Genomic DNA, 18,814 nt, shown 5'->3' on the forward strand with positions numbered 1-18,814 from the left:
GAAATTTCATCATTGATGACAATATTGTGCCTGGCGGGGGCGCAACTTCTAGATATTTCAGGGTTTGAGTTATAGTTAATTCAGTTAACTATAACCAGGGCCTAGTTCATTCAGTTAACTATAACCAGGGCCACTAGAATTATGCAGCAGGAGAGGGCCAAAGATTGCAGCAAGGTTAACTAAATTATGCACCAAGAAAAGGGATATTATGCGGAAAATGCGGTGCATTTTGTCATGGTATTATATCATTATTTTTACACTTGCTAACACTCTCTGGGCCTAGATTGCACCTCGTTGGCACCAGTTTTACATCTACATATAGCAACAAGCAACAAAAAGGTGACCAGTCAATCTTTGCAAAGGGCCTTCCACTGCAAAGAGCACATGTTGAGTTTTGAACCGTTTGAGATAGAAAATGTTTTTTTGTTAAAATGTACAGATTATGCAGCTGATGATGGATTATGTGGCAAAAGCGCCAAATCAATAATTATGCAAAAAACACAGCAGCCGCAAAATAACATTATTAAAGTGGCCCAGACTATAAACAGTACTTTTTTTTTTTAATTTACTACTGGTGAACTCTAAGCATCATTGCAGCCACCAAACTCCAGGCCTAAAGACATCTGGGCACCTCTCTGAATGTACCTTTTGTCTCTGCATCCCGATGCCCTGATACTGCCACTGCTCATCGATTTCATGTCAACCATTTCTTTCTCACCTGATATATTGTTAGTTTTGATACGTCTCTTTATTGTCATCATTGCCCATGAAGCTGTTCTCCTGATATCTGCCCCCTCCCCTTTACTGATTAGCCACTTCTCAACTCCGCTCTGTTCTTACTCGCAGATTGTAATGTCCAGTTGGATGTAATGTAAACAGGATTGTTTTCTTATATCATTTCAACACTGTTGATTGTTAGCTTGATATAAAATACATTAAAAAAAAAACACAGGTTCAATGTGCACTTGTTAGATGAGTTTGATTCCTCCACCCAAAACAAGAAATAATCACCACTGTGGTTTTTTAACTGGCCCTTCTTTTACATGAGTACAGAAGAGCTTTGCTGGGCATTTGCACAGCCCGGGCGTTGAAAAAGCACAGAATAAGGAAAGGACATGGTAGAAAACCTTGCAGTTAGGACAGAGAAGGACCCTGAGGCACTTCAAATATTTTGCAAATGTACCTGGATTTATCTACACACAAGCTGTCTGATGATTATTCTTTTTAAGAGCAGTTTACTAGGTATGCTTGGCTAATGGCAAGGTGCAAGTTGTTCAGGTTAATGTTTGAATTGGAAAAGCAAATAAAACAATGTTAATAAACGAAAAGCTAGGTACCTGTCTGAGGCCGATTTTTCTATTGTCCCACATCTGTTTAAAGTTCCAGAAAAAAGGCTGATCACACTTCTGACACGAATCACTGTCCAACCACTCAGGGGTCTACAAAATAAAGCGCAGAGTTCGTAAAGCATCAGAACTGAACAATAGAGATATGAACAAGGGCTTAAAGAGTGCATACATATGCAACAACTGGGTTTAGAAGCTTCTTCAGCTTGAGTCGACCTAGAAATACCCAAAAATACTGTTTCACACAAACTGCTGACTTAATTCCATATGAAAAAACAACAATTGATGAACAGAATGCAAAACAATGTCATACATTCACCCCAGTACATAGATCTGGGCCTAAATCCATCGTTTTTTTGCTCACCATGCCGTTCCAGTTTGAACCCAGCCATATGCAAATCAGTCTTGACCCTGTGCCTCATGGGAACAGTCCAGCCCGAACTGCCAAGCCAGGTCCTCCCTGGACTGGAAACAAGCATCCTAGGACCGGTTTCGGGGTTTCACCCCTCTTCAGCCAGGATAGCTTGATTCCAGTGGCATGGAGAGCAAGGGACCCACGTCTGGGCATACCCTTCCCACTCGGGGTGACAAATGCAAAAACAACAATTGATGAACAGAATGCAGAACAATGTCATACATTCACCCCAGTACAGAGATCTGGGCCTAAATCCATCGTTTTTTTGCTCACCATGCCGTTCCAGTTTGAACCCAGCCATATGCAAATCAGTCTTGACCCTGTGCCTCATGGGAACAGTCCAGCCCGAACTGCCAAGCCAGGTCCTCCCTGGACTGGAAACAAGCATCCTAGGACCGGTGTCGGGGTTTCACCCCTCTTCAGCCAGGATAGCTTGATTCCAGTGGCATGGAGAGCAAGGGACCCACGTCTGGGCATACCCTTCCCACTCGGGGTGACAAATGCAAAAACAACAATTGATGAACAGAATGCAGAACAATGTCATACATTCACCCCAGTACAGAGATCTGGGCCTAAATCCATCGTTTTTTTGCTCACCATGCCATTCCAGTTTGAACCCAGCCATATGCAAATCAGTCTTGACCCTGTGCCTCATGGGAACAGTCCAGCCCGAACTGCCAAGCCAGGTCCTCCCTGGACTGGAAACAAGCATCCTAGGACCGGTTTCAGGGTTTCACCCCTCTTCAGCCAGGATAGCTTGATTCCAGTGGCATGGAGAGCAAGGGACCCACGTCTGGGCATACCCTTCCCACTCGGGGTGACAAATGCAAAAACAACAATTGATGAACAGAATGCAGAACAATGTCATACATTCAGAACGATGGATTTAACCCAGATCTCTTGACTGGGGGAGAATGTCTGCATTGTCAGCATTCCATCCATCATTTGTTTGTTGTAACGCTTTTCGCCCTAAGTGGGATGGGTATTCCCAGACGTGGGACCCGTGCTCACTACGCCACTGGAGTCAAGCTATCCTGGCTGATGACGGCTGATAGCCAGAAACCGGTCCTAGGATGCTTGATTCCGGTCCAGGGAAGACATGGCTTGGCAGTTCGGGCTGGACTGTTCCCATGAGGCACAGGGTCACGACTGATTTGCATATGGCCATGTCTAAACTGGGGTGGTGTATTGGGCAAAAGAACGATGGATTTAACCCAGATCTCTTGACTGGGGGAGAATGTCTGCATTGTCAGCATTCCGTCCATCATTTGTTTGTTGTAACGCTTTTCGCCCTAAGTGGGATGGGTATTCCCAGACGTGGGACCCGTGCTCACTACGCCACTGGAGTCAAGCTATCCTGGCTGATGACGGCTGATAGCCAGAAACCGGTCCTAGGATGCTTGATTCCGGTCCAGGGAAGACATGGCTTGGCAGTTCGGGCTGGACTGTTCCCATGAGGCACAGGGTCACGACTGATTTGCATATGGCCATGTCTAAACTGGGGTGGTGTAGTGGGCAAAAGAACGATGGATTTAACCCAGATCTCTTGACTGGGGGAGAACGTCTGCATTGTCAGCATTCCGTCCATCATTTGTTTGTTGTAACGCTTTTCGCCCTAAGTGGGATGGGTATTCCCAGACGTGGGACCCGTGCTCACTACGCCACTGGAGTCAAGCTATCCTGGCTGATGACGGCTGATAGCCAGAAACCGGTCCTAGGATGCTTGATTCCGGTCCAGGGAAGACATGGCTTGGCAGTTCGGGCTGGACTGTTCCCATGAGGCACAGGGTCACGACTGATTTGCATATGGCCATGTCTAAACTGGGGTGGTGTAGTGGGCAAAAGAACGATGGATTTAACCCAGATCTCTTGACTGGGGGAGAATGTCTGCATTGTCAGCATTCCGTCCATCATTTGTTTGTTGTAACGCTTTTCGCCCTAAGTGGGATGGGTATTCCCAGACGTGGGACCCGTGCTCACTACGCCACTGGAGTCAAGCTATCCTGGCTGATGACGGCTGATAGCCAGAAACCGGTCCTAGGATGCTTGATTCCGGTCCAGGGAAGACATGGCTTGGCAGTTCGGGCTGGACTGTTCCCATGAGGCACAGGGTCACGACTGATTTGCATATGGCCATGTCTAAACTGGGGTGGTGTAGTGGGCAAAAGAACGATGGATTTAACCCAGATCTCTTGACTGGGGGAGAATGTCTGCATTGTCAGCATTCCGTCCATCATTTGTTTGTTGTAACGCTTTTCGCCCTAAGTGGGATGGGTATTCCCAGACGTGGGACCCGTGCTCACTACGCCACTGGAGTCAAGCTATCCTGGCTGATGACGGCTGATAGCCAGAAACCGGTCCTAGGATGCTTGATTCCGGTCCAGGGAAGACATGGCTTGGCAGTTCGGGCTGGACTGTTCCCATGAGGCACAGGGTCACGACTGATTTGCATATGGCCATGTCTAAACTGGGGTGGTGTAGTGGGCAAAAGAACGATGGATTTAACCCAGATCTCTTGACTGGGGGAGAATGTCTGCATTGTCAGCATTCCGTCCATCATTTGTTTGTTGTAACGTTAATTCCATATGAAGCAGCAGACCTCAGGGCTGTCAAGAGAAGGAAAGCCTCTCCCTAAATGACACTTGGCAACATGGACAAGTATGCTTTGGGTAAAGGCCTGTGAGTATCCTAAGGTAGGATTTTAGATCTAAATGTGAAGGTTGCATAGAAGATTACATAAACATAAAACCTGCGTCCCACAAACACCCAAATTAATGAGGAATCTATGTAGATATAATTAAGGAATAGCAGAAACGGTAAGAAAGAATTAATTTAGACGACACATGTAAAATTTGAGAAAAATAAAGTTGTGATCTGGTAAATATCACTATGTTTTCCATGTCACCAATTTAATGTCACCAGAGACACCTGGCTCAAAAGACCAAGTTACTTACCTTCAGTAACACTCTTTCTGGGGGATACTTGATCTAACCACAGAATACTCCCACACCCATCAAATTGGATTGAGAAATTTTTCTCAGCAGTGCTCCCACTAGGTGGCATAGTGCAGCTCAACGCTGGCTCCATACTGCCTTGGAATTGTCAGAGTGGAGAGGCATATGAGCACCACCCATGCACATTGACATCAGTTTCTTAGTTTTCCCCTTTTCAAATCCTTACAGTGGAGTGTGAACTAATGTTAGTAGAAGTGTTCTGAATACAAGCTTGGGAATTTTTTTGATGTTAATAAGAGCTAACGCGTGTCGTGAAACCTGTCCAAGATGGCTGCCTGAATTTGAACCTTCTAGTCGGCTCTACCGTTCACCTGGGGGCTCGGTGCCGTTTCTGATTGAATCCTTCTCCTGAGCCAGGATTATATGATCGGACGTTTTGCACAACTTTTCTGGGCCTTTTTTTTTTTTTTTTAAAGATTCACGCACTGAGCTGGCAAGTTTTACTTCATGCACCGCTGGTCTCGTTATGAACCACCGCCATTTTGCACTTCCACATGCTCCTGAGAGGAACTGATTTGCAGCGATATGGCAGTGGGGGTCATTATTTATTAACTCTGAAGGTACCATGATGTGAATTTGACCTTATTTGACATCTTCACCTGACTAGTGAGGGTACTTTTGTTCTCTAATACATCTTTCAGGCTGCTTTCAATTTGATTTTCAGGCTGTGCGTCAGGGGGCATTTATCTTTCAAATCGCTTATGCCCTTGAAGTTTCCTTGAGTTAAGCTAGCTGGTGGTCAGCGTCTCTTCCACTCTGTACAGTCTCAAGGAGGCATCTTTGTTACAGTGTAGGGCTTTCACAGCACTCTTCAAGCAGTGTCTTGATTTTCATGGAGATACCCTTTATGCGCTGGACTAATTTTAATGGCGGTTCATGCAAATTCCTCACAGGCTAAAATAGGTCACACTAAATGCTTTTTGACTGTTGCTTGACCCACTGTTGCTGCCCTTCAGAGCCTTATTAACCCCTACATTAACTTAGACGCATGCCTTCCAGTTACTCCGGTCCACCTGTGCAAAGTGATTTCACCCCTACACTGCACCCTCTCAGGGAAGTGACAGTTCATTAGTCTCCACATTCCTACATATCAGAGCTGTTCATTCACAGTCTCATATATCAAAAAAAGATGATCAGCACGCAACATTCGTTATACAAGATATGCAATCAGAGAATATTTTCACATATGGCACAGACTCCGTAGTCAATTTCTGTTAAATTGTCCTTTATGTGACTCTTCCTTCCATTGAAATCCCATGTAGCAAACGCGCTTCGTCACTTGAATGAGACTTCTTCAAGGCTACAATATTACAAATAATGATAAAAATGCAAGTTTAAAATCATATCACCCCGCCACATTAGTATAAGTGCTCATACTAATGAAACTTGTTTCTAATGCGCCATATGATCCTAACCTTATGATTCATATGTAGACATGAGTCAGTATAACCTTACGTGGGGCTTGGCTTTCAACGCATTCAGGTGTCTGTAATCAGGTGAAGCCTCAAAAGACGGCTATCACGCCGCGGCATGATTTTTGAAATTCATGTCGGAAATACACTGACACATCGCACTAATGAATCTGGGTAAGGATCACTATTGGGACAAAACCAGGTTATGTTCCTGTTACCTAAGGGGGACATGTTGCGAGTTATGTGCTGCATCTCACTAAATGTTGTGCTGATAGTATGATATGCGCTATAACAGACTGTCGATTATAGACCGTTTGTCGACCATTGATCGTTATAATTATTTACGAGTGTGAACTTTCAAAGCACGCTTTTAAGTGGTCAAAAGCACCTGTTATTCAAGGGTTGGTCAAGCAGCTGCAAAAAGGCAGAAAGAGAAGAGAGAAAGCCCTTGAGAGTGCCCAAAGGAGAGCCCTGCCGGGCAAGGGAAAGAATGAAGAGTAAGACTTTAAAAAGGGAGCAGAAAGGGATCAATGGCTTTTTCTGCAAACCATGCCCCAGAGTTTTTCCAACTGCAGGCATATACCGTCTTGGAGGAGGGACAACTGCTGCTAAGATGATGTTACAGACTTTGGGAGGAAGGTTAAAAGCGGTCAACTGTTGCAGCATAATCTCTATGCAAAAAAGAGAGTGAACAGATTCGGGTGAAGAAGCCTCCCCTGCTGCTAGTACAGAAAATCCTCCTGAAGGTGCAGCCTGATTGGAGAGTCAACGGCCATGCTCAGTAGCTTGGCATATCAGACTCTCCCTGTCCATTCGGTAGCTACAAGGATAACTTGAGCCCGGTCGTTCCTGATCTTCTTGAATAATCTGAGCAGGGGTGGTATGGCCAGAAAGGCCCACAGGAGGCCTGAGATCCACTTGAGATGAAAAGCTTCTCTGAGCGAGAGCCGCCTTAATAACTTCAGCGTACAAAACTGCGAACATTGCGTATTATTGACAGAGGCAAATAGTTCTAACCAAGCACGCCCCACTGTTGAAAGAGACCTTGTGCCACCTACGAGAGGAGATGCCATTTGTGATTTGCTGGGCATCAACGGCGGAGTTCATCTGCCCTGGTTTCAGAGAACCCGCCAGGTGTTGAACCACTAGGAATATGCCCTGTTGCTCCAGCCATGTCCAGAGGCGCAGAGCCTGTTGACAAACGTCCATGACCCCACTCCTACCTGTTTGTTGCAGTACTACATGGTGAGGGTGTTGTCTGTGAACACCTGCACTAGCCTTCCCTTGATGGAGGGTAGAAAGGCTTTCAATGGCAGTCTGATCGCACGGAGCTCCAGCAGATTGATGTGGAGTCCAGATTCCACTGGAGACTAGAGTCCTCTCATCTCCACCTCTCCCAGATGGCTGCCTCATCCCAGGAGTGATGCATCTGCCACTACTGTGAGATCTGGTTATGGAAGTGAGAGGGGTCTGCCTCTCGCCTAATCGCAGTTCGTTAGCCACCACTGCAGATCTTTTGCAGTTCTCCTCCGAGACCTGGACCATGTTGGAGAGGTTCCCTTGATGCTGTGGCCACTGAAACCTCAAGTCCAACTGCAGAGCCCACATATGCCACTGGGCATGAGTTGCCAACAGGATGCAGGAGGCCATGAGTCCCAACAGCCGCAGAGTCTGTCTCACAGAAATCCAGGTTAGAGGCGGAAACATCAGAATCATGGCCTGAATATCCTGGATTCGCCACTCGGGAGATAAGCCTGAAAGTGCCCTGCGTCCAGAACAGCTCAGATGAAAGGGACCTTCTGAGAGGGAGTCAGGTGGGACTTCGGCATGTTGATAGTGAACCCTAGTGAGTGCAAGAGGTACGTTGTAGTCTGGAGATGGGACAACAGCCTGGTGCAAGCTAGCTTTCAACAGCCAGTCTTTGAGCCAGGGAAAGACTGACACCTCTGATCTCTGCAGATGAGCTGCAATTACAGCCATCACCGAGGGGGGCTGGTAAGGCCAAACGGGAGCAAGTGGATCTGAAAATGCCTTGCCTACCGTAAACCGCAGATAGCACCGGTGGGCAGGCAGGATGGGAATGTGGAAGTAGGCGTTCTGCAAGTCTAATACTACCATGCCATCTCCTGGGTTCAGGGCAGACAAGACCAGAGCCAAAGTGAGCATTTTAAATTTCTTCTTGAGGAAGAAGTTGAGGGCCTGCAGATCTACTACTACTTCTGGCACTGGAACACTCTCTACTGCTCCCTTAGCCAAAAGAGGCATGACTACCTTGTGGAGAAGGGACAAATGACTCTTCGTCAGCTGGACGTGAGATGGTGGCATGGATGGATTGTTGCAAAGGGGAGGGAGTAGCCCTTTCAGACGATTTGCTAAACACACCTGTCCAATGTTATGGACTGCCAATGGGGCAGATGATGGGGAATCCTGCTGCCAACTGGATGGTAAAGGGACAGATTAGGAGGCTGTAGCTGTTGGGCGAAGGGTTGGTGGACTGACCAGACTGCTGGCTACCCGATCCACGAAGTCCGTAGGTACTGAAACCTCAGAAACGCAGAGTCTGGGGAGCATGCACATCTCGGTGACTTGGAGGGAATTTGTGCTGTTGGAAGACCCTTCCATAGCCATGAAAGGAGCGAAAGATGGATTGGGGGTGACGTGCCGCCATAGAAAGGCCCAAAGACATGGGAGTAGCCTGACTTCCCTTGAAGGGCTCCAGTACCGAATCCGCCATGAAAGGCAAGTCCACAAGGGATGCCGGGACATACCCTGAAAAGCCAGTCGTTCTCAACCAGGCCTGGCGCCTCAGGGTCACTGTCGATGAAACAGCTCTACCCAGTGAGTTGGTTGTGTCAAGTCCACAGTGGATAGAGAACTTTGCTGCATCTCTGCCATTGGCAACAGCCAGGCTGCCTCCAGGACTTGTGGTAACACTTGTGCAACTGTGTCCCACAGAGTGTGGGAGTTACTGGCCAACAGGCATGCAGTGTTCACAGACCACAATGCCAGGCTGGCGGAAGAAAACATCTTCTACACCATGGAGGCCAGCCTCTTGAAATCCTTATCAGAGGGGAAGGGGGTTGGGAATGAGCCATGGGATGTTGAAACTCGGACCACCAAGCTCTCCGGGGTTGGGTGAGGTCCCCTGGAGCGAGACGGTGGCGACAGGTAACCGTTCTATTCACAGGAGCCCGTGTTGGGTTTGGGCCAGGTCCCCAAAAGGACATCTGTGAGGGTGTCGTTGATTAGGAGTAGTGGTTCGAATGTGGATACTCCCGGTTGCAGGCCCTCTGTCAAGATGTTAGTCTTGACTGCCACCGAGAGCAACTGAAGGCCAAGGACCTCAATAGCTCTTCACACCACCATTGCGTAAGAGGCTTCCTCCTCAGCAGCCACTGTAAGGCCTTGATTGACGACGCTCCCTCGTCTCATCGGCCAACGGATGAGGAGAATTCAAAGACCTCTTCAACTTCTTTTTCTTGTGCCTCAACTTACCCAAGTGTGCCGAGGCCTTCAAATGGGATGACAACCTCGGACACTGCGACCACTCCCAGGACCTTCCTCTTTACCGGGACCTAGATTTACACTGAGTTGCATGCCAGGCCGCCATGAGCTTGAGGGATCAATTCCGCAAGGCCATAGGATTCATGTTGCAGCAATCTGAGCATGACTTCTGGCCGTGGTCGTGCTCCAAACAGCACAGGCAGACAAGGTGAGGGTCTGTCATGCTCCGCAGGGCTTGAATCCTGTCTTCGTAGATGACATCATATACACCAGGAGGATAAAATGTTTAGAAAAAACAAATGCAGTCAAACAGTGACTGAGGGTAGCTCTTCTTTGGATCAGCGCTGGCTGGCACAGAAAGAAAAGAAATGTCAGCTCGCCTAGGCGAGGCCTCTATAGGTGCTGCAGATGTCACTTCCGACAAAGGACGCAATGCTGAATGATGCCACCTACTGGTACAAGTGCTGCTCATGAAAAATCTTCTGGATCCAGTCTGAGGCCTGGGAAATTCAAAGGTAAGGAATCTGCAGCTAGAAGACTGTTGATTCAGTTTTTTATGTGTTACATCTGAGTGGCTGCATGAAACGCAAGGATCATTGCCTTCTTGAAACTTGGCTTGCTGCTTCCACTCCCATCTGTTTTTTAATAACAGACGTTTGAAGGCATGGAAACAGCACCCCAAGACCACATGAATAACTCCGCCTGAATAACACATCTTGCAGTTGTGAAACTAGAACAGAATTTTTTTCAAACTAAGAGACACAGGTTTATTTTTTCTTTAGAATCCTGGCCACTTTCTCTTGTACAGATACTTATAGCATTATTGTACAGTAGCCTAACAAATCTAAATCTTTCCCTGACAGTCTGAAATAACCATCCTTAGTTTTAAAACTGGTGGACAGTTAAATATCTCAAATCATGGAGATAGCCAATTCCAATATCAGTAAGAATTAACTTTGTGAATCTTGTTTGGCCCAAAGGAAAATTATCTCACCACTTGCTACGCAATTGACTGAGCCTCCTGGGCTGAAGGGGCAAAGGGAGAGTGTAATTGGGTCCAGCACAGCAGTAAGGTGTAGAGAACATGAACTAGTCACTTCCAATTCAGCTGGAAATCCAATAACAGTGGGGAAATTAAAAATGTGGGAAGGGTACTACTAAAAGACAAAAACGTCCCACCCAATTATTGATTATATAGACCTATACCAGCTGGAACAGAGAGTAATAATCCAACTGAGAATGCTTATCGATGAACACAGGGTATCATTGCTACTAGGAACAAATATGTGCATTCTTTTAACTCCAATCCAATCCAAAGCATGCAATAGTATTTATGACCAGCGTTGCAAAATTCCCTCCCACTGCAAGAGAGAACAAAAATTCCCATCTCAATAACTCAATACAATGGATCAGAAGTGTGCGTCACAGTTATTCAGTCCTCGCTCAGATATTCAATATGGAAAACACCTTATCCTTCAATCAAACCAATATGGTACAACTAAATTTACTCTGCTAAACGAGGAACTACTGGATGGGTTGGTGGCACTTGATGCCATCCCATTGCTCAAATCCTTGCCAAGTCTCCGACCTCCTCTGTATGTGCAGTGGCTTCATCCAGTCCTATCCTGAACTTCTCCACTGCTGAACCAGCAGTCCTAGATTAAGGTTGCTCTGCTAATCATCCTGAGGAAGACCCCGTTGATATAAATCAATTGTCCTCTTCAATTCTCTGGGGTCGAAACGTCGACTTTCACTTATATTTTGACCTGTAATTATCCTGCAGCCCAGAAGCAGAGAACATATTATCCATTACTGGCAACCCTACACCTTGGGCTTTGTTAGTCAGTTCCTTGACGTATTGTTAGACAGGTCGTTCTCATTCTTTAAAATATTGTAATTAATTATATTCCCACTGTCACATCCCCACCACTATATGAGCACTACCTGGAGTACTTTATTCACGATTTTTCACTTTGGAGCAACCTTTGCAATTGTGAATGTTTGATTAAATTCTTAAATATAATTCCTTCTCCTAACCAAGGTTATTTGGTCATAGTTTAATTAATAATTGTTGGCTTTCTTATCAAGTTTTTGTCTTTCTCTGAAAAACATACAGCTCAGTTGGCCCTCTAGTTGTACATACCCTAATTGGCCCAGGTCCAACTGTATACTGGGTATACCCTATTGTTATGTAATAATGTATCTAATAACAGACATGCTATAAAGTGGGCATCAGTACAACAACATCGAGAGACCCTTCCCCATATCTACAGGGAAGTGGTGAATAAATTGGAAAGCATGCTACAAGTAAGTAATAGCCAGTCCAGCTTGGGCTACATTATTGTCTTACACATCAATCTTTTTGCTTCCGTTAGCTCCAAAAGCTTGGGCAGAGGCTAAAAAAAATAGTGGGAAGATCAGAATTGCAATGACGGGTTCGAAGCAGCAACTCATAATGATAGTAAATCATTTTGGCTGATTGGAGCAAATAGTAGCCGGCAAAATGTAACAAGTGTATCTTTCTTTATCCAACCACAAGTTTTGATGGACCATTTTAAAGCTAATAGTCTAACAATAAAGGATCTAGTACTAACAATTAGCTGTTTGATACACGATGTTGCTTGAATGATGTAGAGCCACTGAGAGATTACCTAAATGATACAATGCAGGCAATCAGAGGCACTCTCCCATGCAAGGCTCCTGGCCCAGATAAAATACCTGGAGATCTTTCTAATGGAACCTCTTGTATGGGCTCCCTATATAAATACTCAAACTAATGCCATTTTGGCATGAAGTGAAATACCCCAAACTTCGAAAGGTGCAGAGATAATCCCCATATTTAAAAAAGGCAAAAGGGATGATCCCACTAACTATAGGCTTATCAGCTTTCTGGATAGCTTACTTTTTATTTTTTTGTTGTCAAATACTTGACAGGCTCCAAGGATAAATAGACAAGCCTATTACCTTATCAAATCTCCAGGTAGGATTTAAAAAGAAAGGAAGAACAATTTATCATGTACTTAGGTTTTCAATCTATTGGAAAATGGTCATTATAAATAAAGGACATTTTATTGTGCATTGATAGATTTGAGTACTCGGGGTAGGCTGTAATTGGACACTGGATGAGGGACCAAAAGCTGGAAGCATTCGCACTGGTTTGCAACAGGAGATTCAATTGCAAAGGTTAAATTACTCACATGATGCTTCGACACTGTAACTGTGTATTCTACTATGCTGTCTGAGACTGTATGTCATTATGCCACGTATGATTATGATATCGTATCATGTTTTGTTGTTTATTTGAATGGTTGTGTAAAATAAATAAAAAACAGATTTAAAAAATAAATAAATAAATAAATAAAGGACATTTATATATTACGTTTGTGGACCTTCGGTCCGCATTTGACCTTATCCTTCGAGATAGGTTAAGCTTAGCTTTTAAAGATATGGGAATTTTAGGTAACCTCCTGCCAATAATAATACGCTTGCACAGTAAATCTTACACACGTGAGATAGGGTGTCAGGGTGTAATTACCAATCAAATCCTGATAAAAAGGCGTGTTCAACAAGGGCTCCTACTTTAATTATATATTGATGTATTGAAAGCCTTAGATTCCTAAATTAATGCCTCAACGAACTAACTTGACACTACAGAACCAAACCCTTCTATATGCAGATAACATTACAGATTTCAAAGACACAGATGGGCCTTCCGGTACAGTTAGAACAGTTTACAGAATTTTGCAATCAGCAAGGACTGGAAGCAGCCCCATAAAGACGAAACAATGGTTTTCAACCCACATAAAACTCATCTGGGTTCAAGGAAGGTTCAAAGCTTGAGAGGGTTATGGCATTTGAATAATGTGAGTAAAGTAAAACCAGAATATGTTTTGTGGAATACAGGAAACAAAAAGTTTGTTGAAACTGCATAAACATACCAGGGATACTGAGTTCATGAAGCGACAATCATTACACCTGTCTCCCTTGCCCTGCCAATATACGTTAAAGCCAAGGGGGTAGTCCACTATGCTGCAGAATTTAAGGGACATACAAAAGTCACTAGTCTAATCAATTTGGAGGAGACATTTTTAAGTCCCTAGTCAATTTTCCACAGAGTGCACCATTTTTACCATTATATTTGGATTTGGTAGTCAAACACACAGCGTTGAAAATGAATGTTCCACCACTGTTATATTGGTGTGAAATTGGGTATACAGATGTACTATCGTTCTATAGTGCAGCGCTTGCTGAAGTTATCAGGTTAGATGTATACTGCAGTATTCCCTGGCCTAAACATATTAGATCATGGTTGTATGTACTTGGCCTAGAAGTGCTTTGGAATAATTCAAGGGATAACACGCAGATCACCAAGGGACATCTACAAGAATAATATTAGTTGTATGTAACAGAAAGGCTTCTTATTGACCCTAAGCATGGACCTCTTACTGATGCTTTTCTTGAATTTAAATGTATATTCAACTTTGAACCATTTAAAGATGCCATCACACCATCTTTAGTCAAACAACTGTATGGGAAATTTAGATATGGAATCCTGCGGTTGGACAGCTTTTGCTGTAAATGGTCCATTAAATTTGCAGTTATAGAAAATAGCCTCGTTTGCCGCACTAAAAGGGAACATTTTGCAGATTTTAGGTTTATCTTTACAGCTTATGTCCACCTTTGTAGATAGTGATTAGTTCCCATTTTCCAGAATTAGGGGTATCTAAATATGAATTGGTTATATTCATTTCATTTATTTATCTTTATTTCGGTCTCTCGGACCATAAAAGAATACAGAAAAATACAATAAAATCATGACAATATAAATGTATTCATATTTCATTAAAAAAATAGGAAATTACTCAATTTAAAATAAATCATCAAGTTAGTTCATCTGCTGAAGTAATTTAAGATGACGCAAACGGATAAACCACATAGACGTTAAAAATTTAGCAACAGCAAAGGCTATTGAAACCGAAAGATCTGTCTTCAATATTCTGAAAGCAGGGAGATACTGTCTAAAGCCCAGATTTCTAAGCAAAGGGCGAATCCAGTACATCCTTGGTCTTTGGTACGCTGGGCAGAAAAATATAACATGCAAATCTGTCTCTTGTTGGTGCTTACAAAATGGGCATAGGACTGTGTGATCTGAGTGTGTCCAATGTGCCGTGTACGCCCTAAGAGGGAGAGTATTATAGCGCCATTGCATAAAAAGCTTCCTTGTGAGTGGCGGGCCCATGTCATTAAAAGTCGGCTCTAGATAGTATGAGTCTTTGAAGGCCAAGAAATAGGCAATGTGGGACCCCTCCCGCACGTTTGATATAGCATCTCGTAGGCAGTGCTCGTAATAAGCCTTCGAGATTAATTTGCGAGAGACCCTGGGGCAAGCTGTTCCAGGGTTGTGCCACAGATCTGATCTGTCTAATAGCTCACAAGTGTGCTTTATGTAACTTAACCATGGAATTTGTATATTCTTGCAAAGACGCAAAATCTCTGCCAGCTCCGCTCTATATTTAGAGAGTTCCGGCGAAGACCAGATTTTGCACCAGAAGGTTAGGGGTTTAAGGCCCAACTCCTCTGAAATCGGTCTTAGACCCAAATCTAGTCTAAGTGGCAGGAGAGGTGTACTTACAGGCAGGGCTGTCAGCTGCCTGAGAAAAGTATTCTCCGTTACCTGAAGCTTCTGCATTAGCGTGTGCCCCCAGATTTCGGCTCCATAAGTGACTGTCCCTCTAGCCTGTACTTTGTAGATTTGTACACGAGGGCCTAGGTGCCTATAGGTCAGTCCTTTGGTCATCCTGGCAATGCCGCCCACCAACTGAGTCAATTTGATATTTGCCCTTGTTTTGTGTGCATCCCAGGTCATAGACTGATTAATAACTGTCCCCAAGTATTCAAAGGTATAGACCCTCTCTAGTCTAGAGGGCCCCTATGGTAGGGCTCGCGCGTGTGGTAGGGGCCGGGTTGAAGATCATGTATTTCGTTTTGGCAGCGTTGATCTCCAGACCGCGTTCCACACAAAAGCTCGCGAACCCATCCAGGACCCGTTGCAGACCCATAGGGGATTTGGAAAGCAGCAGGGTATCATCTGCAAACATAATTGCAGGAACCCTGCTGCCGTCCAACTTTGGGGCATCGATGTTACTCAGGGCGCTATGATGATTTATAACCCCGTTGACAAAAAGACAGAAGAGGGTCGGAGCAAGGACACATCCTTGTCTAACCCCCCTGTCAACGGGGAAAGCGTCCGATAGAGTGCCTCCTCTTCCACATCTGACCTTGGCAAAATTACCCTGGTGCAATCTTCTCAAAATTGAGAGAATGTCAGTAGGAACCCCCAGGTCCATTAGCACCGCCCATAATTTGTCCCTGGGCACCAGGTCAAAGGCGGCGTGAAGATCCACAAAAACTGTGTACAGGCTGCCGCCCTCAATCAGCACCGTCTTCCAGTATAATAGATTTAGACGGAAGATTTGGTCAGTGGTAGAGATACCTCTTCTGAAACCTGCTTGATAAGGGCTCATGATCGCCGAATCTTCAATCCATTCCTGGAGTCGATTTAGAATGAGTCTGCCAAAGATCTTCTGTGGAACATCTATAAGACTAATAGGTCTGTAGTTGGCTGGGAGCAGAGGTGAGCCCTTTTTGAAAATTGGCACAATCTCTGCGCCCAGCCAAGTACCTGGCACGGCCATGCCTCCAAGAATGGCATTGAAGAGAGTCATAAGGTAGGGGGACCAGACATCTGGTTCCTGCTTAAACAAATCACCCGGCAGCCCATCCAGCCCTGGGGCCTTTCCTGATGCGAGTCCAAGGACGGCAACACGTACCTCCTTGAGTGTAAACGGCTCGCCAGTCTCGACGGGGCAGTGGGATTGGCTAGGCTTTGCCCTGGCGTCCTCGGGTAATTTGTAGAGGGATTGAAAATGGTTCTGCCATATCTTAGCTGAAATATTAGGTTCTATGGCAGATGTCAATTCCTCTGAGCCTGTGTTGACGCAGCGCCAAAATTTGCGCGAGTCCGCACAGGCCAGGGAGTTGGTAAGTTTAATCCATTTATCGTGTTCCCACTCACTTTTGGCATTAGAGGTCAAATACTTGTATGCCAATCGCCTCGCCCTGATGTCCTCAGTACCCTTTCCTTCTTTGATTGATCTAAGAAGATCAGTTTTTGCCTTACGGCAGGCACCATTATACCAGAGAGGGCCAGATGTTTTTCCATTGGACCTGGTTATTTTTTTAGTTAAAAATTCGGAGAGGGTTTTAGCAAGGGCAGCGTGTAGCTGTCCTAATTGGAAATGGGTGTCCACGGTGGTGTCTTTCATCATAAGCGCCTCCACCTTTTCAAGTGCGGGCACTACCTGTGCATATAAATTGGGTTATTTGGCCCGATGGGAAGATATTAACTCCCACTTTATACTACGCCTATTATTCCCAAGGACCAGGCTCTCCTCAGTTGCCTCCCTTTGTTCCCGCGTGGCCGTGGGACCGGGATGGCTATAATTTAATTCGAGGGCGTTATATTGGTTTTTAGCTTTGTCAGGTTTCTTATACCTGAGTGGCAGCTGAGAAAGAAGTACTGTGCTACAGTCGATGTAGATATTTACTAACAAATTTTAATCAATTTAATTTATTCTTTATTCTTATAATACAAATGTTAATGCCTGTAAAATTATCTATGTTTTATTTTTGTATATAATGGAAAGAAATGATCTGTGCGCTGTGGCACCTCGGAGCACTGTCAAAACTATCCAAGGGTGCCATGAACAGATCGGCACCAAGCCCACAACTAGCCAGGTAATAACATGGAAGATCGAGTATTGTGTAGCCAACTGAAGCAGCGTGAATCATTCCAGTGCTTCACACCTTCAAGTACCGCTTTTAGGATATGGCAGGTAAAATATAATAGAACAAACGTAAAAGTAATCTGCAATAAAATTCCATCATGCAGAGTCACTCATGGCCATGTTTGAACTGGCTGAAGACGGCTGAAATGCCAGAAACCGGTCCTAGGAAGCTTGTTTCCGGTCCAGGGATGGCTTGGCAGTTCGGGCTGGACTGTTCCCATGAGGCACAGGGTCAGACTGACTTGCATATGGCCATGTTTGAACTGGGGTGGCCGAGTGGGCTAAAGAACGGTGATGGATCAAACCCAGATCTGTTGACTGGTTGTGAGTGTTTGATTGGTTCTGATGCTCCGTCCATCACCACCCCCTTTTGTACAGCTTTTTCCAAATAAACTAAAGCGTCATCTTGAAAGTCTTCGCCCAAATATTGTCGGAAAGCCAAGGGAATTCTTAATTAGAAAACTTACAGAAGCCAAACTACAAAAGTCTACTTTCTGAAAACAAGCCAAAGTTAATAGTAAGGCCCTCCCTTCTTCTGATAAAGTGGTCTATCATGTTGCACAGAGTAAAAAATTTCACACAATTGCAAAAGAGCTGATTTTGCCTGCTGCTGTTTATATGGTAACAATGATGCTTGGAGAAGAAGGTAAACAGCTGCTGAAAGTGCCTCTTTCTAATAATATTATCAGATAGAGGATACATGTTAACGATCAGCTCATCTGTGAGTTAAAAGGCAAAGACTTTACTTTCCTGTAGTTGGACAAGGCAACAGACAACCAGAAAGACACCCATCTTATTTGTTATGTCTGGTCTGTTAACAAAAAGAAATTGTTGAGGATTTGTTGTTCTGTAAAGAAATGAAAGGTGGAATTACAGGTGAAGACTTGCTTGCCGCTGTGGACGAAATTATCTACAATTAGATTCTGTGATTGACTGGAAGAGATGTGCTGTTCAATGGCAGGAGGCTAACAAGGACTTCAAGCTCCCATATGGTCTAAAGCACCTAATGCTGTCTGGACCCACTGCATAATACACAGAGAAGCATTGGCAGCAGGAAACCTCAGCGAAGAACGGAATGATATTCTGAAAATATAGTCAACAAAGTGGTACATTTTATTCAAACATGGCCAATGAAAGAAAGATTTTTTGCTAAGCTGTGTGACAATATGGTTGCCAAACACTCATGCCTCTTGTTCTACAGCAGTTCTCAATGGCTGTCTCTCGGTTACTCCCTGCTTAGTGTGTATGAGCAGAGGAATGAAACATACTTGTGTCT

General features: G+C 44.7%; 1 protein-coding gene across 1 annotated transcript in view; it reads right to left on the reverse strand.

Moving 5' to 3' along the window:
- WDFY2 (WD repeat and FYVE domain containing 2) overlaps positions 1-18,814 on the reverse strand; it is a 514,044-nt gene that overhangs the window by 95,168 nt on the left and 400,062 nt on the right. Inside the window, exon 9 of the mRNA XM_085621796.1 lies at positions 1,338-1,439. Coding sequence (XP_085477922.1) covers positions 1,338-1,439 — 102 coding nt within the window. The remainder of the gene's footprint in view (positions 1-1,337; positions 1,440-18,814) is intronic.

The sequence above is a fragment of the Triturus cristatus genome, chromosome 8, assembly GCF_964204655.1.
Source record: "Triturus cristatus chromosome 8, aTriCri1.1, whole genome shotgun sequence".
Taxonomy (NCBI): Eukaryota; Metazoa; Chordata; class Amphibia; order Caudata; family Salamandridae; genus Triturus; species Triturus cristatus.